The 27,387-nt window shown below is 41.1% G+C and overlaps 1 protein-coding gene across 26 annotated transcripts in view; it reads left to right on the top strand.

Annotated features, from left to right (window-relative positions):
• Window positions 1-27,387, top strand: part of Fggy (FGGY carbohydrate kinase domain containing) — a 369,460-nt gene that overhangs the window by 256,347 nt on the left and 85,726 nt on the right. For 18 of the 26 annotated variants that reach the window (XM_017320430.2, XM_017320429.1, XM_006503468.3 and 15 more), the window contains 2 exons: window positions 8,152-8,299; window positions 23,759-23,833. In XM_017320430.2, the coding sequence (XP_017175919.1) occupies window positions 8,152-8,299; window positions 23,759-23,833 (223 nt within the window). Of the gene's footprint in view, window positions 1-7,055; window positions 7,744-8,151; window positions 8,300-14,188; window positions 14,273-23,758; window positions 23,834-25,183; window positions 26,833-27,387 lie in introns of those variants that run through there. The other 8 variants (XM_017320431.1, XM_011240643.2, XR_001784213.1 and 5 more) reach the window with 7 other exon arrangements.

Here is a 27,387-nt window from a genome sequence, read left to right on the forward strand (position 1 = left end):
TTTTACTTTTTTAAAAGAGAGGGGTCACTGGAGTGACTGTGTCATTTGTAGTGAAAACCCTATACAGGCCAGAGAGGTAATACAACTAGGCCAGAGTGGTAAGGATGGTTAAGGGTAGGGGTTGGGAAGACAAGGGATAATTGAATCAATTAATTGTTCCATGGATAAGGATAGATAGGTAGGTAGGTAGGTAGGTAGGTAGGTAGGTATGTAGGTGAGTAGATAGATAGATAGATAGATAGATAGATAGATAGATAGATAGAGAAAGATAAATGATAGACAGTCGATAGATACATGGTAGATGACTGATTCATATATAGATGATAGATAGAGAGGCAGACGGAAGGATATATACTTGTGATAGAATGGTCAAAATGAAATACAAATAGTAAAACCATTCCTTCTGTATCACAAAGGAATAGCTTGCCTATAATATTAAAATGCCATACTTGTTGCACTAAAATAGTGTGCTCCCAGGTATAGAAACGGAGATGTATTACCATGCCTTCCCCTAGGAGTCACAGCAATGCCATGACTACTAAGAAGGCTTATTCTGTGAAGTCTCAGCAACTGGCACTTTCATTGGCTTAGTGAAGCGGTAGTATATTAAGCCACTTTAACCTTCCTGGCGGGTACACATGCTTCCTCTACCACCGCCCAAATGTTTTGGATTTATGAATGTAAGACACACTCATAGAAATATTTTTCATATACATTGACAGCACAATGGCTGGGCCAATTCCTTCCTCTACCTGGTTAACACACACTCTCCTCTGAAATTCCTGAGGTAACTTACTTACCTATATTTCATCTTTGCTGCCCAGACTCTTCTGGACATCTCTCCTGCTTCATTCCCCAGTTCTTACATGATTGTTACTGTCTTCTGCCACCCTTCTGCCTGATTTTCTTGCTTCCTCAGATGGTGGTACTATCTTTCTCTATCTCTTCTGTGTTTCTTGCCCAGGAATCCTAAAATTCTCACATTTGTCTTCATGCCCAGCCATTAGCTGCTGGTAACTTTATTTCTCAATCATAGCCAATTGAAGTCAGGGACCCTCAGTGCAGAAATGCAGGTTCCTCTGTGATTTTTGAGAGCTGAATTAACACAGAGAGCATTAGAACTAATACACAACAGCTTTGGCATAGTATAACCTGGGACAAGAATTCTGAACTTCAAATCAGCAGTGAACATTTGGGATTGTGTACCAGGTTTTGTTGAGGATATATTCATGTGCATGACTTCTTATAACTAGAGATCATAATTTTCATCCCATTATTAAAGGACTTCAATAGTCAACTGCCAGAGAGAGAGAGAGAGAATGAGAGAGAGAGAGAGAGAGAGAGAGAGAGAGAGAGAGAGAGAGAGAGAGAGAGAGAGAGAAATTTTGAGTTCAGATCTGGATTCAAATACCAACTATGGTGTGTCAATGTGGGATACGATTGGATGATTAGCCTCAGACTCTTCAGAACTTATTTTGACTTTAGGGAGTTGATATAGCATAGCAAGTGGCATTGTTGTTTATTTCTTTCTGTTTGTTTGGTTTTGTTTTGTCTTTTGAGACAGGGTTTCTCTGTGTAACAGCTTTGACTATCCTGGAACTCACACTGTAGACCAGGCTGGCCTCAAACTCACAGAAATTTACCTAGCTTTGCACCCCAAGTGCTGGGATCAAAGGCATGAGCCACCACCTCCTGGCAGCAAGTGTTTTTTAAACTTAATTTTGGCAATGACAACTACACCTTTTACTCACTGATGAAAAGAGAAAGAAGGTCAGTGGCTTTCATCCCCAGAGGCCAGTCTCTAGTAGCCTGCCTACTTTCTCATGACAGGTGTGTGCAATTTCAAGAACTATGGGCCTAGGATTAAAGATATTGATTCTTATGCCAATTCTACCACAGATTTCTTTCCATGACTCCACTATGATCTCAAAACCACAACAGTACTGACCTGCTTAATTTATTTACAGGTGTTGTAATATTAATGCATACCTCAGGGATAGCAATATGTAAATATTTAATGCTCAATAGAAACATAGAATAAATAGATCTTACAATGAAGCATAACTTCTAGAACATTCTTCTACAGAAAGATCTCCATTTCATTTATGTTTTAATTAGGAAAAGGAAGAAATATGATTGGCATGCAAGCTCAGAGCCTGTACATCACTGAGTAGTCTACAAGCAGTGATTACCAGAATTCAGCCTAGAGTCAGACCTGGACTTCAAGCCTGATAACCTTGTGTTACCACTTCCCTGTTCTTCTTCCCTTGTTAAGCTAAATTTCTCCAACACTTTTCCTATACTCTTAGTCTTCATTTAGTCATTTTCTTCTCCTCCTTTGCCTGTTCTAGTTTGAACACTGCAGCATTCAATTCCATGAAAGCTTTGCTGTTGATGTTTTTCAGTAACTCATGCTGAGGTAAATGCACAAGGCACTTTACAGACTCACTTCTCACATTCTCTGCAGCATGTGGCATCAGCACCTTGGGTCTCCCTTTGTCTCCTCACATTCCAACATGTTTTTTGGTTTTTTTGGGTTTTTTTTGTTTTTTTGTTTTTTTTTTTTTATTCCAGCATCACTAGTATTCATCGCAGCTAGTTCGCTGGCAGTCTTTTACTGCTTTGCCATCTATTTCTAAGTAATCCCAACTATGCGCTTGACTTCATCTCTTGCTGTATTTTGATGACTCTTATGCATATTTATTGAGTAAAATTAGTTCTCTTCTACCTTATTGTTTTCATCTTATCATACCAGATCTACTTGGCACAATATCCTCATATTTCAGGTCTTAGAGTGAAATACACAGAACACCATTAAAATAAAGTTGCCTTTTCGCAAAGGAGGAAAATTCATAGGCCTTCTTGCTGTGACTTGGGACCTTTTGAAGACAATAAAAGAGATCATCTCCCCTCATAGCTTAGCTTCAGCAAATCCTGTTTGAAATTCTAGGAACAAGTATACATAAACAAATATAAAATAAACAGATCCTCTTGATCTACCATAATCCTTTTAGTCCCCATCTCTGAAAGAAATGTCTTGAGAGCTTATAAATTAAGTAAACAAGTGGATGTGTTCATACATGTACCTGGCAACCATCTTTCTTAATGTGAAGCCAGATACCCAGGTGCTCTCCTAGACAGAGATCACTTACCATTGATTGACATTTCAGCTCTTCTCTTTGTCTGGATTCCTATAGTAGCTAAACTAAAAATGTCTCAGAATCAAGTCCTGGTGATAGCAGATCTTTTAGTAGATGATGTTGGCCTGATATGTCAAGGATGACACCTGAGGCAATGCTAGAACTGTCAGTTATAACATATATTGAGAACATTTATGATAGATGAGAGGAGAAACAAAAACTTGTTTTTACAGAAATTATATATATATATGAATATGTATATTTACATATAGTATATATATATATATATATATATATATATATATAGAGAGAGAGAGAGAGAGAGAGAGAGAGAGAGAGACAGAGAGAGAGAGACACAGACACAGAGAGACACAGAAAGAGTCTGAAATTGATAAATTCTGAATGAAAATAATATGGTAACTTAGGAAATATAAAGCAAAGGCTACTGGGACAATAGGAGATGCTGTCCTTGCAGTGGTGCCTTAGAAGAAGGGACAGAAAAAGCCATAATGCTTGAGAAGGGCCCTTCCAAATGGGAAGAGCAGCAAGTCTCTAGGACTTGTGCAGTAGCCAGCTTGGTGGACACAGAAAACACAGTGAAGGCCACTGCAGCTGGTTGCAAGTGGTAGGGAGGCTATCAGCTTTCCCTGGATTTTCTGGAATTTCATTTAGGGAAACTCAGGTTTTGTGTTGTTTTTGTTTTTGTTTTTGTTTTTCACATTGGTTCCTCATACCCATAATGCCCCTGAGAATCAATTTCCTCAAGTTCACTGTTACTCTGGTGTGAGGTGTGACACATCTAGATACAGTTAAAACATCCTTGGGAATACTGAAATCATTCCTACCGTCCTCACACAAAGCAGCACCAAAGAAGGCAGCCAAGAGGAGTCAGAGACTGTGTTCAGCACAGGTAGCTATGGCAATATGAGCAATAACAGGCCCTACGCTCAGAAGAGGCTTTAGATGATAACAAAGGAGACTCTGAAACGATGATTGCCATGGTCAGGGAGATGAGAATATGTATTTGGTCCATATCAGCACTATATGATAACTGGAGTAATAAAAGAAAAGCAGTGATGTAAATGAGTAAATAGAGTAATAAGGTACCAAAGGTAGGTTAGCGGAAGAACTAATATATTTAAGGGACCAGCAGAAAAGGAGAAAGAGCTGGAGAAGGATTAGAAAAATTAAAAATAATAGAATGTTCTGGGGACTTAAGGAAGAGAACAAATAATGAAGACAGGTTGAAATGATACAAAATGAGTGTCAGTAAAGTGGGAAAAGTAGATGCCTGAGAAGAAGGAACCAGAGACAGCATGGTTGCTTCTTTCCATGTGGTGGTGCTGGTGCTGGTGGTGCTGGTGGTGCTGGTTGCAGTTGTGCTGGTGGTGCTGGTGGTGCTGGTGGTGCTGGTGTCAGTGGTGCTGGTGGTGCTGGTGGTGCTGGTGGTGCTGGTGTCAGTGGTGCTGGTGGTGCTGGTGGTGCTGGTGGTGCTGGTGTCAGTGGTGCTAGTGGCAGTGGTGGTGCTGGTGGTGGTGGTGCTGGTGGTGGTGGTGCTGGTGGCAGTGGTACTGGTGGTGCTGGTGGCAGTGGTACTGGTGGTGCTGGTGGTGCTGGTGCTGGTGGTGCTGGTGGCAGTGGTGCTGGTGGTGCTGGTGGTGCTGGTGGTGCTGGTGTCAGTGGTGCTGGTGGTGCTGGTGGTGCTGGTGTCAGTGGTGCTGGTGGTGCTGGTGGTGCTGGTGGTGCTGGTGGTGCTGGTGGTGCTGGTGGTGCTGGTGGTGCTGGTGGTGCTGGTGCTGGTGGTGCTGGTGGCAGTGGTGCTGGTGGTGCTGGTGGTGCTGGTGGTGCTGGTGGCAGTGGTGCTGGTGGCAGTGGTGCTGGTGGTGCTGGTGGTGCTGGTGGTGCTGGTGCTGGTGCTGGTGGTGCTGGTGCTGGTGGTGCTGGTGGGGGTGCTGCTGGTGGGGGTGCTGCTGGTGCTGGTGGTGGTATAGTTGTTGTTGTTGCTTCTGCCACAGCATGTATTCTTATTTTTGGCTTCTGAATATGGTCATCATAAACAAAGTAATAAGGTACTCCAAGGCATGCCTCTGGAAGAACTTGTATATTTCAAGGACTAGCAAAAGAGATTGATCTGGAGAGGGGTTAAAAAAGTTGAAGCATTAGTGTTCTGGTGCTGGAAGGCAGAAAGCACACAAGGAAGGGAAGCCTGGGATCTGAAGAATGCATTGATCTGGGGTGGGTGAGCGGGAACAGTGGTTGAGGACACTGTCTGCATTTACGATTATAAGCAGTACAACCTGAAATACAATCTTGTAATGGCAAAGGAGATGAAGTACTTGTTAATGACCTGTCATTCCATATGGCACAGGCTCTGCTTGGAATCTTCCTAGCCTTGTGTAAGATAGAGACAACTTAACCCCACTGCAAAAGAGTAGCCTAGATCAGCGAGTTTTATTGTTCTTGCACACCAATGAATTTGCCTTTGGACTGTTGAGTCTATATGTTCTGTGTCATCCCCAATGGGATTCCCTCTGAGACACGATATATGAGCCTGGCATTCCTATTTGGAAGGAGAACAATCCAACTGGGGTCATGGGTACTGTGCTTGGAAGAAAGCAGGCTGCCATTTGAGAAAGAATTGATAAAACATACAAAATGAAACAAAGTCAAAACCAAAAACAGCATCATGCAAGGTTAAAATTACGTGAATGATGATGTGCATTAGTTATTTTAATGTCTTCCAAGTGCACTTCATTTTGAATGATATACTCAGATAGCACACATGGTAAGGTATAATTGAAAAAGCATGTAGGGGAAGGACTGAATTCAAAGAATAAACACACAGCTGCAAAGAGGTTAGGAGTCAGAGGGGTAAGCATATGCCCCATCCCCCAGGGATCTCATTTGTGTATGAGTGGCCCTGTATATGGAGGCTAAATGAATCCCACTGTTTGCAAAGACCCTCAGTAAATGGGACAATGACGAATCAATAGTAATTAGGCATATAGATTCTATTGACCCAGATGTCTGAAGCCAAACTCCCACTCTGAGATTCCTTGAAAGGCAAATGAGAAGATTTATGGACATTCACTTCTTTAGAGAGAAAAAAAAATTATACTCTGGGAGCACTGATGCCCTTCCTAAGGAGAGAGTGATTAGAAATAGTGCAGACTCTTGGCTTCTGATGAGAAAGGTTGTTCTTGAGTTTCTGTTATAAATATGGTTCCTGTTGGGCCACAGCAGGGAGAGCTGGGAAATAGAATGCCAGAATGTGATCATATGTATATGTCCTATCCTACCCTTCTGTGGATGCCTCAGAGAGCCCTTTCCTAAAACTGAACTGAAATCGAATATTCAACAATGTGTGTGGGGGAATCATATGGACTTTCCCCTATAGTATCCCTTCTGTAAAGGATCTTAGTAATGCATCTCCTCTGGACCGCAGTGAAAGCTTGGTGCATGCTCCAGGAGTGGCAGGAGCTACCAAATCATGACTGAGCTTTATCCCCATTAATATTGTATCCCCTCCACTAGAACTAAAAGCATAGTCTACAGCTGCCAATAGGGACTGCAGCAGAGTTAACTGGGTAATGCTCCCCTGGCTTTGCTGATGTTGCAAACAGACATTCATCAATTTGTACACTCATGTGTTTTGGTTTTCTCCACGTTTTGCATTAGAATTTCATATACATTTTTTACTTACTAAAAGAAATTTCACTGGACCTGTGTTTATAGTTCAGTGGTTAAGCATTTGGATGGCATTCTCAAAACTCTAAGTTTCATTTCCAGAACAGAAACACACACACACACACACACACACACACACACACACACACACACACACACACACACACAGTTTTCACTGATAGAGAGGAAAAGAGAGTTTGAAACTATTTTTATGATTTTTTTTTTCAGAAACCTACAGAAACATCATGGTATCCATGGGGACACTCCTGGCATTGCAAAATATGAACTTGAAGTCACTTCTTCTAAAGCATTTTAAGAATGCAAATCACAAATATTGGCAGAAGTATTCTAGCTGCTAACCTCCTGTGGGCATTGCCCATGCTTTGTCTCTCTGAGGTTTTCTGGTCCATCTTTGGGATCTTTGGTTCAGAGCTTTGGAAGGTTCATTTTCCCCAGATTCCCTAGCTAGTGAACTGTGTCCCACAGTAAAACTTAACCCAGTGAAGTATTATGATACTACATTATGAAGTAAGTATTATTATACTACATAATGAACAGGAAATAGACATTCAGAGAGGCTAACTGTAGCCAGGATAGAAAACAGTATCTGAAACTTGCACTGTTTTCACTCCCAAGTTTGTCATCTTTTGACCTGAGAAATGTCATTGATTAAGGGGGTCATTCCAATTCCACCATTTTACACCTCAATCAACTAAAACTTAAAATGGGAAAACCTACACGATAGCCTTTCAAAGTCATGGTTCTGAATCCCATGTCTAATTCTTGATCCTTACTGTGTGTATGACGCTCACTCATTGGATCCAGGAGCGTATATTTATCTCTATTTGTCATTTCATCATTTTTACAATTAGGAAGACAGATTTAAATAAATCCTTTGCATATGCACCATATTGTACTGCAGTTTACAGAATGCTGTATGTTTGCATACATGGTCTTTGATCTTCATAATAACCATATGAGGTAAGTTGGACAGAGATTGTAGGATGTTTCTACAGATGAGAAGAGGACAGTTCGAGAGCTTGGAATAACTGGCTCATGTGTACACACCTACCAGGAGTGAAGCCATTGTCTGACCAGGTCTCCTGACTCCAAGCCTTTCCATGGGAAGTGCTGCCCTGGCATGACAGTGTGTTGTGAGAGTTCAGGGGCTAGTTTCATATAAGAGCAGCTGCTTTGCTCAAGCTTTTGAGAGCCCTCTTTGCTTTCCTGGGTCTGATATCGAAGTGCAAATGGTTTCTTTCTGCAGAATAATTTGCTTTTCAACCCTATCCCCTTTTAAAATCAAAATCCACTTCTTTTCCAGATGCCAGAGTATATATGCATATTTGAATAGTCACCTGGATCTGATTAAGAAGGCTCAGCCTGTGGGTTTCCTCACTGTTGATTTACATGTTTGGCCAGATTTCCATGGCAACCGGTCTCCCTTAGCAGATCTGACTCTGAAGGGCATGGTAAGTAAAAGCCAGTCCATGCACGGAGGTGAAGGCCAGCCAAGGGGTTGCAAAGTTTGGAAGACACAAAGTGAGGAGACAGGAAAAGAGGGAACAACTGAGAAAAGGTGGCCAAGAAGAGCTGGCTTTTGTCAGTTGCCTTGGTCAGGTTGCTCCTGCTCTCCAGAAAGATCTGTTAGCCATTGTTGTTGTTTCCAAGCCAGCTCAGAGCGCCTTTGAGATAGTATTTCTGTACTCAACTACTGCTGTGTCTTACTGCCCTGGTGTGGCTGAAAGTCCTGCCTATGTCATTTTTACATTTACACTGATTTGTAGTCATGTTTTCCATCTCTGTCTCCAGGCTACCCACTACCTCAGTGGTAAATATTACCACCCATGGTCCCACTTCCTGAAGCAAGCCTGAGAGCCATGGCTGTTCTGAGCCCATAGCAAAATTTCAGAATTTCAGATTTAACTTCAGCTAAAAATATAATTAATAACTAATATTGGGGGATCAAGTCTGCTCTTTTTTATTTTTGTTTTTTATTTATTTTTATTAATCATTTTCTTCATTTACATTTCAAATGAAATTCCCCTTCCCAGTTACCTCTCCACAAACTTCCCCATCCCATCTCTCTCCTCCCTCCCCTTTGCCTCTGTGAGGGTGTTCCTCCACCCATTCACCCACTCCCATCTAACCCCACTATCGTCCCCCTATGATTGGCTATCAAGCCTCCGTCCCCTCCCATTGATGTCAGGTAAGGCCAATCTCTTTTACATATGTATCTGGAACCTTGGATCCTTCCATGTATACTCTTTGCTATTAAGAATCTTTAAGGCTACATTCAGCCCAGAGATCATGAGCCCTCCTGTAGAGTTCAGGAGGAAATTGGTGGCAAGCTCACACCTGGATGAGGCTGTAGTACCTCCAAGCCAGACAGGATCTGTAGCTGTGAGGAGGCTGGCTATTGAGAACACTGAGAGCTAGGCTTGGAGGTGAATGAAACAAGTTAAATCTAGAGAGGAAGAGAACTTTCAGTTCTAATGGACCACATAAGAATTCCTAAATGCCAAGTCTAGGAAGGGGAGTGTAAGGAAAGTGAAAATGGGAAGTGAGAAGGTAGTCTCTGAGCAAATGCCACTAACATGCAGGAGCAACATTAACTGTGAGAAGGCCTACTGGCTTCAGGAATTTAAGGTTTGTGGTTAAATTCATTAAGATTGTTTAAAATAGTTTTATGATGCTTCCACAAAGTTCAAAACCTCATTTTTATTACAGAGTTGACCACATAATCAACTTCTCTTCATAAAGCAAAATCATGAAACACTAAGGAAACTGGACAAGTCAACAGTGTGTTTGTCTGGAACCTGTGAAGCATGCCTATGAAATAAGCTGAGCTGGGCCTCTGAATTCAAACACGGAGGCAGGGGAGACCTCTCAAAAGTAGACACAGCTATAGTTTTTGCTTTCTGATAATCAACAAATGCAAACTGTTGGGTAGGAAGGAAAACAACTTATACAAGTACAAATATATATATATATATATGACTATCTTAATAAGAGGGACAAACAGCAGAAGCCAAATACATTTAAAGATGCTCAAGGGTGGTTTTACCCCAAACAAAGCCAGGCCGTGTGGTAAAATGATCAAGGCTCTGAAGTGACAGACTGGTGACCTACCCTAAATGCCATTTGTCAGACCCAACCTCAACACTCGGCATGTCAGGCTGTCAGGCGCCATGGTTACTGGTGATTTATTTCATCTGTTTCTTAAAATCAAGCCTGGCATCCAAAGACCTAAGACTTTCCAGCGTTAGGACAGTGTAATCTGCTTGGCCGGATGCAGAGTATTTCCAAGAGCTGATGGAGAGCCATTGCTTTAGATGCGTAAGCATATGCTCTGTGCAGGGGTCTTCTAGGGAAACATGGGCCCGATTATGTCCATAGATCCTGTGGGCTTGCTTTGTACAGAAGTGTTACAGTCCTATAAACATACCTCTTGTTTGATGTTTCTTAACAGCACTTTCCCTCTATAACTGTCCTTGGTTGGACTTGGTGTGTATCAGATGTTATTATATGAGGTTGTATAACAATAGTACAGGGTTAAAAGGGGACCCAGACAATATGGAAGAAAGGGAATTCTGACTAACAGCCCAACATGCTTTCTCTTCGGTTCAGTTTTGAATAGCATCAGAACAAACCTGCCTTCTGACATTATTCTGTAATTGGGTTCGATCCTTCTGCCTGAATGTGCACTGTTTTTCTTTCTAACTCATATACTAGATAGAGTCCACATTACTACTGCATCTTTTATACTTTTGCTAGTCCTAAATATCAGGCATCCATGCCCAAAACATTTATTGTCCACACTCATTGCAATGAAATAAAACACCAAAACCTTAAGGACTCGAGTTGAGATGCACAGCATTTACATATTTTAAAAAAAATCTAGGTGTGACCATAAGGAAGGAGGCTGCCAACCCAGAACTATAGGGTAGGTGGACAGAAAGATCACTGGAGCCTACTTTCTAATAACCTAGCCCCAGGCTCAGGGAGACTCTGCCTCAGAGAATAGGCAGGGAGACTCTGCCTCAGAGAATAGGCAGGGAGAATAGGCAGGATACTTGAGGTTGATGTCTTTCTTTGGCGTCTACATCATTGGTGTACATAGGTGTACAAACACTGGTGCACATGTACTGTGCACACTCTCACACAGATTTAATTAATTAGTGAGTGCCAAGCACTGATAACAATACAAAAAGTGCAATGATTCCTATATTAGTAGAGCAGCTTTAAAGGGGTGGGGAGAAGCACTTGGTAATATGTTAACAGCAACTGCTATTGTCAGGACAACACTGTTAGAATCACAACCACAGGGAGTTCGTTCTTTGGGCTGCAGAAGTTTTTCCTCTGGACACATATTAAGAACTGAATATGCAGTTAATGGTAATTTATGGGTACATGGAGATAATAAAGAGGCCTTTTATCACTCTAGGAAAAAATTGCAGATGAACAATTTACCTAGTAGCAAATTATCCTGTGGTTTCTGGTTCTGACTATATAGATGAGAAGTATTTCATACTACTACTCGTGTCCAAGTAAATTAAAATGTGCTGTGATTTTAGTGTACTTAGCGATGTGTTTGTTGTAATCGGTAGCAGATGTAAGAGTAACCAGACGGGATCCCCAACCTCTGGACACTGCTGATAGTGAGGGAGGCAGAATGAACAGGCCACAAGCAAATGGGGTCAAGGTCTCTACCTGTCAGTCTCTCTTTTCTTCTTTTGAAGAGCTATGGTAGTTTTGTGGATTTGGAAGAAGGGTTAATCCCATCTGTGCACCAGGCAGTGATGATCGGCCTCAGCCCTACAAAGATATGCAAAGAAAACTCTTCATAGTCCACTAACCTGGCTCTGTGTGAAAATAGGAAGGGGCAAATGCACATATGCAGTTAATGAGGCCGAGGGTGCATTCTGGAAAATTCATACATCTAGCTCCTTCACAGAGGGCCCACAGGAAAAAGTGTGGCATACTAGAAACAAGAAACGACACTTGGAGCATGCAGCAAAGGCCTCGTCAATATTAGCTATTATCTTGGTGTACACAATATTATTTCGTTTTCATTTCTTTTGTTTTGTTTTTCTGTTTCTGTTTTGTTTTTATTTTGTTTGTTTTGTTTTTGCCTATCCATGAAATAGACCAACACTTAGAGGAAGGATGGGGAAAGGGGCTGGTGAGATGGCTCTCTGAGTAGAGCTCCCAGAAGTTACACTAACAACAAGAATTCAAGCCCCTGCACTCAAACAATGGAAGGAGAAAGCTGAGTCCTTAACTTTGTCTCTGACCTCCATACCCATGCTAAATGTGTGTGTGCATGTGTATGTGTGTGTGTGTATGTGTGTGTGTGTGTGTGTGTGTGTGTGTGTGTGTATGTGTGTGTGTGTGTGTGTGTGTGTGTGTGTGTGTATGTATGTGTGTGTGTGTGTGTGTGTACTATGCTATACTAGGGTGTTATCTATAAATAGGAAGAGGCAAATCCATATACACAGTTACACAGTTAATGAGGCTGAGATTCCATTCTGGGAAACATACATATTCATAAAAAATATTGCATATATTTATATTTAAGAATAAATTAGGATGAATGGACGGCTAAATGAAAGAAAGGGGAAATGGCCATGACTACAAGATTACTAAACCTGCAATAATGGAGCTGGCACTTGCATCAAAAGCAACAAAGGCTGAAAGAATATCAGAGCTGCTGTAGACTTAGTGTGTGCATGTTTTAAATTTACTGTATTAGAAAAGCACACCTTGAGTGGCCTATTTATTTGTAGGTCAGTCACCCACATCGAGGGAGTCCTTAAGGTCAAACAGTACTTCCAGTGTTTCTTTGGCAAGTGAGGAGGAGCCGTGACCTTCTCAAGGTCAGAGTGTCAAGGAGGACTAACATTTTAATGGAGGTGTAAATCCTATTGTTTTGTTTGTTTTTGATTCCTGGCCCCCATAAGATGACTTATGCATGTTTATGTATTTTGCAAACGGCACTGAGATGTGGGCAAAATGTGGGCAAAAAGGAAGCCCACATTGGGGCATTAGGTTGGATCATCCTCAGCCTAGTTTTTGCTATGCTGCCCTTGCTACCTGCCTGTCAACCATCCCTCTTTCTGCTCTAACCATAGTCTTTGACTTAAGCTCTGAGCCTGCCTTTCCTTTGTAATAGTTGAGCCATCCTTCTCAGCCTTGCTGCTTGGGGTTACTTGCTGTTTCTGGTAGTATGTTTCTCTCCTACTTCAGTGCCTAGTTCATAGGAGCAGGACAGGACCCAGACATCCCATGATTCTCAGGAACAAAATTTTCTTTGTCTTCTGGCAACACTTATCTCTCTGCCATGGGGCCAGTTGTTTCCTCTTCCATTTGATGACATGTACAACTGAAAAATAGATGCTGGAGGGTGGGGGTGGAGTGGAAATATATCTGGACTAAGTAGATACCCTTTTCTCTTTTTTACTTGGTAAGTAAGATGGAGAATAGAGCTGTCTTTGTCATTATCTAAAAGAAATAGAACTATGGTTAATCATAATGTTCTTCATGAGAACATTAGTGATTCTATGGTTTCTTATAAAATAAAAGAAAGGCTTCCTTATAGCCAAGCATGGTGGTCTGCACTTGTAATCCCAGAGCTAGGAAGGTGGAGTCACGAGGATCCGGAATACAAGGACATCCTCAGTTTTTTAGAGAACCCGCCACCAGCTTCAAAGAAGAGAGGGAAGAGGGGAGAGGGGAGAAAGAGAAGAAAAGCAATGCTTGCTTTCAAAGTAAAGAAGTGGGGTAGATGTATGCATACCAGGATAGATGTAGCTAAACATCATAAAGAATGATTTCATGGTTTTTTTTTGGGGGGGGGTGTGGTTTTGCTATTTCTTTGTGCAGTTGTTTTTATTCTGAGTGGAAGTTTGAGTGGTTCTTCACTGCTTTGAAGATATGCAGCTTGTATATTTTGAAATCGCACTGGTATTCGAATCTTAACTTGAAAGGACATTAGCATGTGGCATTGGCAGGTTCATTGTATGAGCTCAGTTGGTTCAAAGAAGCTGAAGTGGCCCAGACATCTTTCCAAGGTCACTGTCAAGTGAGAAATGCTTGCCCAACAGCAGGCACACTGTGGGTTTGTAACCAGTGACACTGAATCTATAGTGTCTGCTTAATGGTCCCTATGGGGATTCTATATGTGACTGTTGAATCTTCAATAGCTAGCTGTATATCTTCAAGTTAGTCTCAGAACTGACTGGAACTAGCAGGTGAATAGCCAGACAAGTTGGAGAAGTTGCTAATGCTTCAGTGTGTCACAAAATATGCAATTCTATATACTTCCTGTGGATATAGACATGAGTATTCTCTACCCTTAGGTCTGCGACCTATAGTTTTCTCATCGTCAACAACAGAAAATGCTGATCTAGACCCTGCCCAACGGCTAGTGCAATAGTTATTCTGTAAGTCTTTTCCTCCCTGTATGTGACTAAGATTTAGTCTCGCATTGATATAATCTCTGTTTAGATGGTGTTCATTTAAGATATTTGCATAAATTATTTTCCTGAAATATTCACGCAGAGAAGAAAATGGACGCAGAGACATAACAGGCATGAATACACAGGCAGACAGACAGGGCTCACATTGGTTGTACAATATTTACTGTTTCAGTCTGGACTATTACACAACTCTGAGCAGGAAACTACATTCTAGTTTTCTAATGAACTGCGTGGTGCCACCAGCCATTCCCTGCTCAGACTGTGGGAAGATAAGTGCTGGTCCAAGGGTTGTTCAGAGTCAGGAAAGAAGCCTCATAAGAGCTTAGCTAGACCTCAGATGCTTGTCAGAAGCCCAGAGCTCAGCCAGCGTTACCACAGGAAAGACTTAGATGTGTGTGTGTTGTCAGGTACTCAGCTGAGAATTTGCAAGAACTCAGGAAAAGCCAGTGTTTTGTGCTTTCTTGGGATAAAGAGATAGATGACTGGAAGCTCCTGAGCCAATCAAAACTCACTGTAAGTGGCCCATGTCAAGGCTCAGCCTTAAACATGCTACAACATGCTAACTTCTGTTGCTTTTCTTAACACTTTTACTCAGATATTTATACATATTATTTTTATTTACAAAGAAAATAAAGTCTTGTGACAAATATTAATCCTCACTATTCTTTAACTGGCTTTCAGGTAATCTGTTACTTACTGAAGTGACTAATTTAGTGATTTTTTTCAATAGGGCCCATTTTTTTAGGGGCTTGGTAATATGCTTGTAGCCATACCTTTCTTCACAATAACTCTTCAAAATAATATTGACGATTTAAACAAATAGAGAAACTGAGGATTGAGCAATGTATGCAGTTTGTCTACTGGAGAAAATAGTACAGTTCAGGTTAGAACCCATTCAGTTCAAATTTGTATCAAATTCTCTCTCTGTCTCTCTCTGTCTCTCTCTCTCCCTCCCCGTCTCTCTCTCCCCCCCCCCTCTCTCTCCCTCTCCCTCTTTCTCTCCCTCCCTCTCTCTCTCCCTTTCCCACCCTCTCTCTCCCTCCCCCCCACATGATTTATTTGTTGACTTTATATGCATGGGTGTTTTGCCTGCATGAGGGTGTGGGTTCTCTGGAACTGGAGTTACAGGCAGTTGTGAGCAGCCATGTGGGCTCTAGGAATTGAATCTATGTCCTTTTGAAGAATAGACAGTGGTCTTAACTGCTGAGCCATCTTTCCAGCCCCCAGAAGTATTCTTTAATGTTAATAAAATGTCAGTAATATAAAACTGATATATTAAGGCTTTGAGTATTTTCTTACATGTTGCGTTCTGTTTTCAATTTGTGTACGATTTCTTTCTATTTTACTGCCATTTTTCAAAATTATATCACAGAATCACTTTCTTAATAACCAGTGGTTCTCAAACTTCCTAATGTTGTGACCCTTTAACACATCTCCTCTTGTTGTAATGACCCCCAACCATAAAATTATTTTGTTGCTACTTCATAACTGTAATTTTGCTGCTATTACAAATTGTAATGTAAATATCTGTAGTTTTGGGTGGTCTTGGATGACCCCTATTAAAAAGTCATCTCATACGGCAGAGGAGTCAGAACCCACATGTTGAGAATCACAGCATATAACTTTCTTTTTCCTGTGTATACTTAACACCAGATAAAGCCAGAGGAAGACTAAGATCGGACCTTTCCTAGTGGGGTGCCTAACAGAGGCTTTCGGGGCTATCTTGTAGAATCTTTTGCAATGGTCCAGGAGAGAACTAAGGCCTGAGGCCCAAAACTGGGGTCCAGGTTGTCATGAGACTAAAGACAGGGATACAACACTACTTGTACAGAACCACTTTGGGAACTGGTAAATGTACATCAGAATGACTTCTGCTGAGCCACCAAAGGAGTAAATTGCCAGTGTGTCACATCAGTTAAGCAGTGGTAGAAGAAGGTCACTGGGAGAGTGTCAGCCCATCATTTCCTTCTAATATGTGTTCACTGCACACAACCTTAGCAGTGTACACGTGTCTATCATCTCACTGTTCAGCACCTAAGATGTCCAAGTTGCCTCAACCCTATGCTTTTCCTGCTCTAATGCTCAAATGGCCAAAAGCTGAGACTCCTATTGGAAGGCTCTTGGAAAAATATGCTTTCCCTCCCATCCAAATTCCAACAGAGTAGGACTAATATCCTGGTTTCCCTGTGGGCAGCCAGGATTCCTGCTCAGCTTTTAAATACCTTCCTGCATTCTTAGGCTCATTACCTTCTGCCTATCTTCCCAAAGCCAGTAGGACCATCTCATATTTTGAGCCCTCCTCCTTTCCATTTCTGTCTCCTGCCCTCTGCCCTCTGCCCTCTGCCCTCTGCCCTCTGCCTTCCTCTTTTTCATCTCTTCATGGGTTCTTCTGCCTTTCTCTTCTGCTTTTCAGTGCCCATGTGATGAATCAGGATAATCACTGCCATTTAAAGTCAGCTGGCTAGTGACAGATTGTTTCTGCCAGTTTCTTTACAGCTGAGTATAGATCAGTGTTTCCACAATCAGAAGACAGAGGTCTTTCTAATTCTTCCTCCCATGCCGTGGTGGTCCATTTGTCTTCGTTCCCTAAGTCTTGGTGGGTTTTAAGCAGAGTAAAGTGTCTGCTTGTCTGGACGCCCACAGTTACTGGTCCTCCCAGGCTTCTACTTGATTCTATTCTCTAGAATTCTATTCTCTTCCCCTCCCCCGAACCCCCCCCCCCATGTCCTCTACAGAATTTTGTTTGATCTCCCTCACCAACTGCCTTCCTTACTGACTGATGAAGCAGTGTTTGGGACCCCCATTGTATTCCTAAAGACGTCCATTTAATTCCCCTGAGTGATACCCCTCATCGAGCTCCAGCGACCTAGAATTTCTCTGCCTTGTCTTTGACAGTTTTTCAGGAACCCTTAGAGAAATGTTTCCTACAGCACTTCTGTAACAAACATAGATAATAATCTTTATTCCTTTAACAACTTGGAAGGAAAGTATAACTAAATTGCTGTTGTTGCTGAATTGCTAGTCCTTATCTGAAACAGACTTGAAATTTTGGAATTTTAGACTATTTGAATGTATCTAATGTGATATTTTGGAGATAGTACCCAAGTTCAAAGTTGAACTTCATCTAGGTTTTATGAATACTTTATATACATAGCCTGAAGGTAATTTCATACAATATTCACAATAATTTTTTTCATCAAACAGGTTTGTGGTGGGAAGCCCATTTTACACAGAGCCAAATGAAATAAAATGTGCACACCATCACAGATCTCCCATGGGCCTTACATTTGACTGTCTCACCTCAGCATTCAAAACAGGCACATGCATATTTATAAGTACTCTTTCCACTTATGCTTCCTTTCAGCTTCCTCTTATCAACGGGATCAGTCAGCTCTCAGCTGAACCATATAGCTCATTTGGCCTGGCCCAGCTTTTGAAGCTAGTATAAATGTACACACAGATACACACACACACACACACACACACACACACACATACACAAGCAAACAGGTGGCATCTCTGGCAATCCTAGGCATTCACCTTTCACAGAAATTCCTTCTAAGTCTTCTTCATCTTCTTGAGTGGTCCACATGGCAGACATTCCATAGATAGTACAGTCTTGGACTGATTTTGCCAGGGCAGAACTGAGAGAATGAAGTAGGCTTAGTGGACAGCTGCCCCTCTGTTGTCTCCACATGAAAATGAGGTGAAATGTCAGGGTTGCCAAGCTTCCAGCCACAGTGCTTCTTTGCTTCGGGGAGAAATGTCTCTCACTGAGTCTCACTTCAGCTACAGCCCTGGAATCAGTATGAAAGGACGCAGGAGGCTGCTGTGGGGCTGTGCTTGCTGCATCTCTTGTGGTGTGCCATATTGCGTGCAACAAACCTCTTCTAGAACTCCTTCCCAAGAAGGATGTTGTCTCTTTGAAGGACCACCTTGTTTTCCCTCTCAGAAGAGCTATCTGCATCTTACATGTCCTCTTTTTTTTTTTTTTTTTTGCAGCTACTGTCAAGCTCAAGAGTTAATGTTTAAGCCATTGATTATTTTAGTTATAGTTTCTAGAGGTTCCCCTCTATAAAGTGTTCCTTTGCTGTGTAGGCACTAGTAATTTACAGAAAAGGCCATGTGATCATTTTTCTCAAACACTAATGGCTTTGGAAGTTCTTATGTGTATTTACTAATTATTAAAAATTACATACAACTATGTCATATTCTTGTATGTCTTCATGTTTTTAGTAATTGAAAAAGATATCAGAATGAGCTATATTATCCACATTATAACATAAAACCTAAGTTATCTAATGACTATAGGTAAGGAAATGTCCCTGCTATACAAAATGGACCTCACACCCTTTCTGCCTACACATTATCTGGATGTGGTCTTAACACCCACCTGTGGGTCATCCATGCAGAGGATCATGGCTTGATCCACTTCCAGTTACTTTCTGGAGGAAGGGAACTTACTCCCAGCTCCAGAAGGGAGCCCTAAGGTACAGCACAGTCAGCTGCCCTGTCAGATAAAGAGCAAATGGGGAGCAAGTTTTCACATATATATCAGCAGGGATCACAAGCCAGGCCTCTGCATGCTGTGCTGTAGGTGGCTCAGCTGGAGTATTCACTGGAGGTGGCCTGGAATAAGGTTGCATCTATTTTATCCTGCCACATCGAGTGGCTTATTTTTATTTACACAAGGACTTTCATGAGTTTCTAGAATCTGTTTGAACCCCAGTCTCATAAGAATCACTCCTAAGATCAGGAAGGGCAAGAGTGAGGACGTAGGAATTGGGGACATCAAGTAAATTCCTCAACATGTCTAATGACTTCCTTTTTCTTTGAATCTGTGAAGCAAATATTCTGTCATCCCTAATCATTTTTAAATATTCAAGCAGCAAATGTCTAACTATTGTTATACAAGGTTCAGACATTAGAAGAAAGAATGGTGTAGAATTAATCTTTATGTACTATGTGGAAGCACTATGAAGTGTCAATAAAAAGCCTATGGCCAATGAGCTCAGGCAGGATTTGAAGGCAGAACACTGGCAGAAAGAGATAGGATTCTGGGAAATAGTCAGGTGGGAGAGATTTGCCCAAACGCTGAGACAGAATAATAAACCCCAAGGAGTGGTAGCTAACCACTTGACTGACTTAGACTAGTTTAAACGGGTTAATTGAGTTATGAGCTAGCAGAAAGGAGCCAAAGCTTTTGGCATAGGCATTTGTTTATATATAAGAAGTCTCAGAGACATTATTTCGAGGAACAAAGAGGCAAGGTGAAAAAGCCCTCAGTTATAGAATGGTATTGGGGGTCAGGGGGCTTTGAGTTGCCACTAGCTCAGACAGTAGCATCGTGCCTACTTTTTCACATTATTGGTTTGGAAAGAGAGGTTCCAGAATTCCTTTCTGCTCTGATCCATAATTTTTCAATCTTCGTGTGTGTTGGTATCAAAGACATAATTCTTACCTGGTGGCTCAATTATCAGCCAAGAAGAAGCCAACAGCTAATATGGATGAAAGATTCAGAACCGTGGGAGCATGGCATGTTTTATGGGGAAAGCAAGAGTAGATACTGGAGGGGTTAGTGGGGGCCATTCCAGGAAGGCAGATATGCACAGAGTTCATTCTCTCTCTAGTGCCAAGGTAACAAGGAAAAGTTGACCAGAGTATTTTATTTGGTGGGGTTCTGAGAGTGGAGGATTGTTTTGTTTTTGTTTTTGAGACAGAGTCTCACTGTGTGGTCCTAATTAGACTGAATTCACTAGTTCAGTCAAACTAACCTTGAATTCTTTTTTTTTTTTTTTTTTTTTAATGCATGCATATGTATATTCTAACAAAATATCATAAAAGATTTGAAATCAAGTCCATATCACACTTCAGGTCTATACATGGTAATTTATCATGTAAATACTCTGAGAAGTTAGTACATTTATAAAAATGGTTCATATGTCAGTTGGTTTCAATTTCTTTTCTGAGACACGCCCAGGGTGGTCTAGAACTTATTTTTTTTTCCATTTTTTATTAGGTATTTAACTCATTTACATTTCCAATGCTATACCAAAAGTCCCCCATATCCACCCACCCCCACTCCCCTGCCCACCCACTCCCCCTTTTTGGCCCTGGTATTCCCCTGTACTGGGGCATATAAAGTTTGCAAGTCCAATGGGCCTCTCTTTCCAGTGATGGCCGACTAGGCCATCTTTTGATATATATGCAGCTAGAGTCAAGAGCTCCGGGGTACTGGTTAGCTCATAATGTTGTTCCACCTATAGGGTTGCAGATCCCTTTAGCTCCTTGGCTACTTTCTCTAGCTCCTCCATTGGGAGCCCTATGATCCATCCATTAGCTGACTGTGAGCATCCACTTCTGTGTTTGCTGGGCCCCGGCATAGTCTCACAAGAGACAGCTACATCTGCGTCCTTTCAATAAAATCTTGCTAGTGTATGCAATGGTGTCAGCGTTTGGATGCTGATTATGGGGTGGATCCCTGGCTATGGCAGTCTCTACATGGTCCATCCTTTCATCTCAGCTCCAAACTCCATCTCTGTAACTCCTTCCATGGGTGTTTTGTTCCCAAATCTAAGGAGGGGCATAGTGTCCACACTTCAGTCTTCATTCTCCTTGAGTTTCATGTGTTTAGCAAATTATATCTTATATCTTGGGTATCCTAGGTTTGGGGCTAATATCCACTTATCAGTGAATACATATTGTGTGAGTTTCTTTGTGAATGTGTTACCTCACTCAGGATGATGCCCTCCAGGTCCATCCATTTGGCTATAACCTTGAATTCTTAATTCTTATGCCTCAGTTTATCTTCCTGGTGCTAGGCTTTAACAGGGTGTGATGTGATCAGGTTTGGAAAGAATAATTATACTAGCTGCACTGCAGAGAACAGTTAGAAATGGGATCTCTCAATGAGCAGGTAAGACAAGATTAAGGAAGGGAAGATCATAGAAGACGAAATCAGATAGAGTTTAAAAGGTTTGAGAAACTAAATGAAGGACAAAGCAAGAAAGAAAATTATGTCTATGCCCTGCAATAGAATGTCCTGTCTGGAGAGAGTAACCAAATAAAGCTTGAAATGAAGGCCAAGGACTTCAAGTACTATATTGAATAGGTAGGGAGAAAGTGGGCAGCCTTGTCTAGTCCCTGATTTTAGTAGGATTGCTTTGAGTTTCTCTCCATTTAGTTTGATGTTAGCTACTGCTGTGCTGTATTTTGCTTTTATAATGTTTAGGTATGGGCCTTGACTTCCTGATCTTTCCAAGACTTTTATCATGAAGGGGTCTTGGATTATGTCAAATGCTTTCTCAGCATCTGATGAGATGGTCATGTGTTTTTTGTCTTTGAGTTTGTTTAGATAGTGGATTATGTTGAAGGATTTCCGTATATTAAACCATCCCTGCATCCCTGGGATGAAGCCTACTTGGTCATGCTGGATGATCGTTTGATGTGTTCTTGGATTTGGTTTGCAAGAATTTTATTGAGTATTTTTGCATCAATATTCATAAGAGAAATTCATCTGAAGTTCTCTTTCTTTGTTGGATCTTTGTGTGGTTTAGGTATCAGAGTAATTGTGGCTTCATAGAATGAATTGGGTAGAGTACCTTCTGTTTATATTTTGTGGAATAGTTTGAGGAGAGTTGGAATTTATGAAATTCTTGGGCAAATGGATATATCTGGAGGATATCATCCTTAGTGAGGTAACCCAATCACAAAAGAAGTCATTAGATATGCACTCACTGATGAGTGGATATTAGCCCAGAAACTTAGAATACCCAAGATACAGTTTGCAAAACCCAAGAAAATCAAGAAGAAGGAAGACCAATGTGTGGATACTTCATTGCTCCTTAGAATAGGGAACAAAATAGCTATGAAAGGAGTTACAGAGACAAAGTTTGGAGCTAAGACGAAAGGATGGACTATCCAGAGACTACCCCACCCGGGGTTCCATCCCATAATCAGCCACCAAGCGCAGACACTATTGCATATGCCAGCAAGATTTTGCTGAAGGGACCCTGATATAGCTGTCTCATATGAGACTATTCCAGTGCCTAACAAATACAGAAGTAGATGCTCACAGTCATCTATAGGATGGAACACAGGGGCCCCAATGGAGAAGCTAGAGAAAGCACCCAAGGAGCTGAAGGGGTCTGCAACCCTATGGGTAGAACCACAATATGAACTAACCAGTACCTCCAGAGCTCATGTCTCTAGCTGCATATGTAGCAGAAGATGGCCTAGTCAGCCTCATTGGGAAGAGAGGCCCCTTGGTATTGCAAACTTTATATACCCCAGTACAGGGGAACACCAGGACCAAGAAATAGGAGGGGGGCGGAGAGGGATAGCATTTGAAATGTAAATAAAGAAAATATCTAATAAAAAGAAAAAAGAAAGGAAGGAAGGCCAAGGGTGTTTGGCAGACCACTCACCTCAGCCTTGTTGCTTACTACACATTCACAGCTGCTGTAGCTCAAGACATCTCAGGCCATGCCACCCATATTACATAAATAAATTGTATATTGTGAAAATCTAACGTGAGGGCAAGTGAGGTGGTTCATTGAATTAGCACATTTGCTGCCTAGTCTAACAAATGGAGTTAGATCCTCAGGGCCCTACATGGGAAAGAAGACAATCAGAAATTGTCCTTGAATGCATACGAACCACATGCACACGCACGCATAGCTAGATCTATCAGTTCTCTTTTTCTAAAATGAAACTGAGCTAAGATCAGTTTCTCATTTGATGCCCATAAGCTTGAAGACGAAATCAGCCTGAACCCTCTCTAAAGATATCATAAGAATACTGACACAGAGATATGAGAGGATGCTGTGAACAAGCTGACTGTACCACACTAAGTGTCTGTTCATCTCTGCAATCCCTGAGAAACTGACCTGGTCATATGGTCCTAATTGATTTTAATCGGATTCTTTTGCAAACCATACATTCTACATTATCTCACAGTAGGTATAACATCTGTAGGAGGCATATTATTTACCCTCAATAACCCTTCATTACTATCATATTAAGTTCTCACAGAAGCTAAATTCACAGGCATCTTATAGTTATATGCCAACTATTCACATTTTTTATTTCATATAAGCCACAGAAGATATTTATAGCACATTTAATCACATTTAATTTCATGTCAAAACTATCAAATATAATCTTATGAGAGTTTTGTTTGTTTACTTGTTTGTTTTTAATTTTGGTTTGGTTTGGTTCAATCTGTGGACAAAGGAATTTTTGGCATAGGGGAGGAATATCTTTTTCCCAAGTTTGAAGTTTAAAGAATTTAGTAAACATTCCACCATGTTTAGCTCACAAAAACAAGGGATTTGCATATGAATTTGTTGCACCCAGACAGCAAGCCTGAGCATGCTCAGTCCATGGAAGCTGTCTCTATGTATGTCAGCTGTTTTGGGTCCCTTATCCTTCTCTTTTCCTCCTCTATAGGTCACTGGATTGACGCTGTCTCAGGACCTTGATGATCTTGCCATCCTCTACCTGGCCACTGTTCAAGCCATTGCTGTAAGATACTTTAATGAAATTTCAAAAGCAAAGTAAAACAAAATGTAACTTTGTGCTATCCATATGTTCTGAGCCACAAGATCTCTGAAAGGCACCACAAGGCTTTTGTGGCAGTTTCTTAATTAGAAGAGAGGTTGCCACAAGAGTTGTTTGCCTGTCCAGACAGCAGTGATGACAAGGATTCTCATCTGCTTTCATGATAGACTAACAAAAGTAGAAGCCAATGGAAAGGGAAGTCTTTGAACATCAATGCTCATCATTTATCTCATGTCTTCTAAATTCAATACAAGCAAAGAGGCAAATTCCACGAACATGTGCAGTTGGAAAGCTGCTAATAAGAATGTTTGTTTTTATATAGTACATAATATTGGCTCGCTTTATAAAAGAGTTCATTATAAGTTTGCCTTAAATTTAAAGTCTTCTTAGAAACATTTTGGTTTGGGGTAGGGACTTAACCCTCCAGGTAGGGATTTACATGGTGGGTTAGAATGACTAAGGCAAGAGGGGAGAATTTGAATCTGAAATTTGAGAGACTCTTAAAGTGAGATCCAAAATGAAAACTAAACCCTAGAATCTCAGATGTTGCCTAAGGGGTCTTCTTGTGCAGCAGTGCTGCACAGATGGGCTTCCAGGGGTTTCTAATGTCTTAACATCACATGGAAGTCAGCATGTACACCTGGACTAGAACGTGCATCCACGGGGGTGGGACATGACATTTAGCATCTTACAATAGGCCTATACCCCACAAATAAACCAGTGGTTGGGTGAAATTTAGAAGGAGAAAAAAACCCTTAGAAAGGAAAATAAGTAAATTTACTAAATTTGGATTTAAGCTCTGTTATTCATCATTAAACCCATGGTTCATTATTATGATTTAGATTTATTTATTTATATGTATATAACTATGGCTATGACTATGTATGCCACACGTGATGAAACCAGGAGAAGTTGTTGGACTTAGGAGATGTAGTGAAAGGTGGTATGAGCTGCACAGTGTGGGTACTGGGAATTGAACTCATGTCTTCTGTCAGATCAATGTATGTTCTTAACAACTGAGACATTATTCCAGCTTATTAATAATTGCTATTATTATTGTTTGTAGCCATTCTTTGGCTACTTCATGGCTTCTTTATTCCTCCACCTTTTTTCACACCTCTTCTTCCACCCTTTCAAACTAACACTAGAAAGAAGATAATAAAAGATAAGGGGAAAAGGGGTAATGTTTTAATTAGGGGCATTGAGTTCTTTGGGGCAAGTTTAATCTTCGCCATCAGGATATCTAATTTTTTCCTCCTCCTCCTCCTCCTTCTCCTCCTCTTCTTCTCCTTCCTCTTCTTCTTCTTCAATCAGTTCAGTGAAACCAGCCAAACTGCATTCTACATGGAAACTACAAGCAAACAAATAAAGGTGGAGGCAAACAAATACCCAAACAATTCTACATCTGTCAACATGGAGAACATGAATAGAAGATGAAATCTGAAACATATCAATATTAGTAAAGATATACAGTTATCCTGTTTTAAAATGAACATTGCTATGATACTACTAAAGCAGAATAGAGTTTGGAGTTATTTATTATACTCCAGACTCTTTACTAAATACCTATGCCATCATCTGATTTAACAGTATGACGCTGCTATTATGTTCCTCAGTCCACTGACTAGATTCTCAAGCCTTAGTGTGTCCTAAATCAACCTGCTCAGTGCCATGTTTTTGTATGTGGCAGAGCAATGATGAGAGCCCATCATCATGGTTTATAAAAGAAAGCTTAAGATATTTAAAAAGAATTGGGGAAACTTAAATTTTGATTTCTGAATGTAATTGTATGCAGGAGCTTGCAATAGGCTCAGTCACTTGCACTGAAATGAACAGTTCTGGAAATCTAGAGATGTATGATGCTCACACCTTGTGAGCAAATGCTAAGAAGTGGACATGAAAGACAAAGCTAAACAGGAGAGGCCAAGAATTTGACCCCATAGTGGTAAGGACTATGATCCTTAAGAGGACTCCAACTCTGTGCCAGGCACCGGAGTCCCTTGCTTGTCCTGGCCTTAAGATGGCAGCCCTGTAAACGGAGGAACCTGTCTTTACACTTGAGATGAGGGCACTCTGTTTCCCAGGGTCTTACAGCAAGTGCACACTAGTTAGAATGAGAACCTGTGTCCATCCCAACCCCAGTTCCTGCTCTCTCTACTTTGTTGGTGTGGCTTTCTTAGATCTTTTCATAAAAGCTACATGAGTGAAATACGTTTTCAGGCAGTCCCAAAGCAGCTTTTACTTAACACATATCAAAAAAGATCATTCATTTGGCCTGGAATCTTTTTCACAGGGTCCTTCTCCTGGTAAGAACATTACAGCATGAAGCCCAGTAATACAAAAGAAGATTAAACTCAGTAATGCATGCAGGAGAGGAGGGAGAAAGAGCCAGCTATGTTTTCTCAAGTAACACAGTTGGGAAATCAATCTTATATTTAATGGGCCATACATACATTTAAAGTGATCCTATTTTTTCTGTCTATTGTCTTAATGACCTTTATAATTCCATGCAGGGAAGACATTTTAAGACAGATTTCCTGATAAAGCTTTATTATAGAGTCAATTAAATTTGGGAGGGGTTCCATCTGTTTGAAAAAGTATCTGAGTGTACTGATTTTCTAGACAAAAATGTGCATTTTAATGAAGCATTTTGATAACAGATATTTTCCCATAATGTTCATCTTGGAAAAAAAAAGTTTCCTTCTTCCTGAATATTGCTTTAGCACCTATTTGTTATTGGTAAGTTAAACAGTTTCCTGTCTATCGTAATATCCATGGTTGGCACTCTGTAGCCATGGAATGAAATTAAAGAAAGAAAAGTTAGCTCAGGACTATGGGAAAACCCTCCATGCAGTAAAATTCTCTCTTGCTTGGCTTCTTTGAAAGACCTGTCAGCCACTTGGTTTGTCCACAGCTTGTCTGTCTGTCTTTCTCTTTTCAGAATAGACCCTTTAAAACTACTATTTGCATTTGAAGTCTCTTAATTTGCATTTGGTTCTGTGTCCCCTTGGAATCGACTAATTTTAATTTAAATTTCACCATGAAAACATTTTTTCCAGAAAGGTGGGCACAGAAGCGTTTTTGCACAAAGCCCTTTGCTGGGCATTTCAAGAGGGTGGATCGTCACGCAGTAGAGTCTGGGACACTAAAGGAAAGGCCCTGCAAAGAGCTGCCAGAGTGGGAAATGAGAGACAGGCTGTCACAGCATTGAAGGGAGTGCCTCTTGTTCATGTCCTTGCTTTCCTTTCCCAGTAATGTGCTTCGCAATGACCCCAGTCATAGACCTGCTAATCACATGGTCCAAGTGGGTTAACATTCTTCAGTTTTCTAGTTTGTCTTAAAATTAGAGATGACATTGACATGTACAGCAGAGTGCCCATTGAACCTCCTAGCCAGAAGAGCTCTTTTGTAAGCACTTCCAAGTGCCAGGAGTTAGGAGCTTCTAAGGGGCCCACTACTGTGTCATGCCATGTCGCAGGCCATACCTTTGATTTCTTTTCATTTACCATTTTTAGCAA

The sequence above is a fragment of the Mus musculus genome, chromosome 4 (assembly GCF_000001635.26).
Source record: "Mus musculus strain C57BL/6J chromosome 4, GRCm38.p6 C57BL/6J".
NCBI classification, from domain to species: Eukaryota; Metazoa; Chordata; class Mammalia; order Rodentia; family Muridae; genus Mus; species Mus musculus.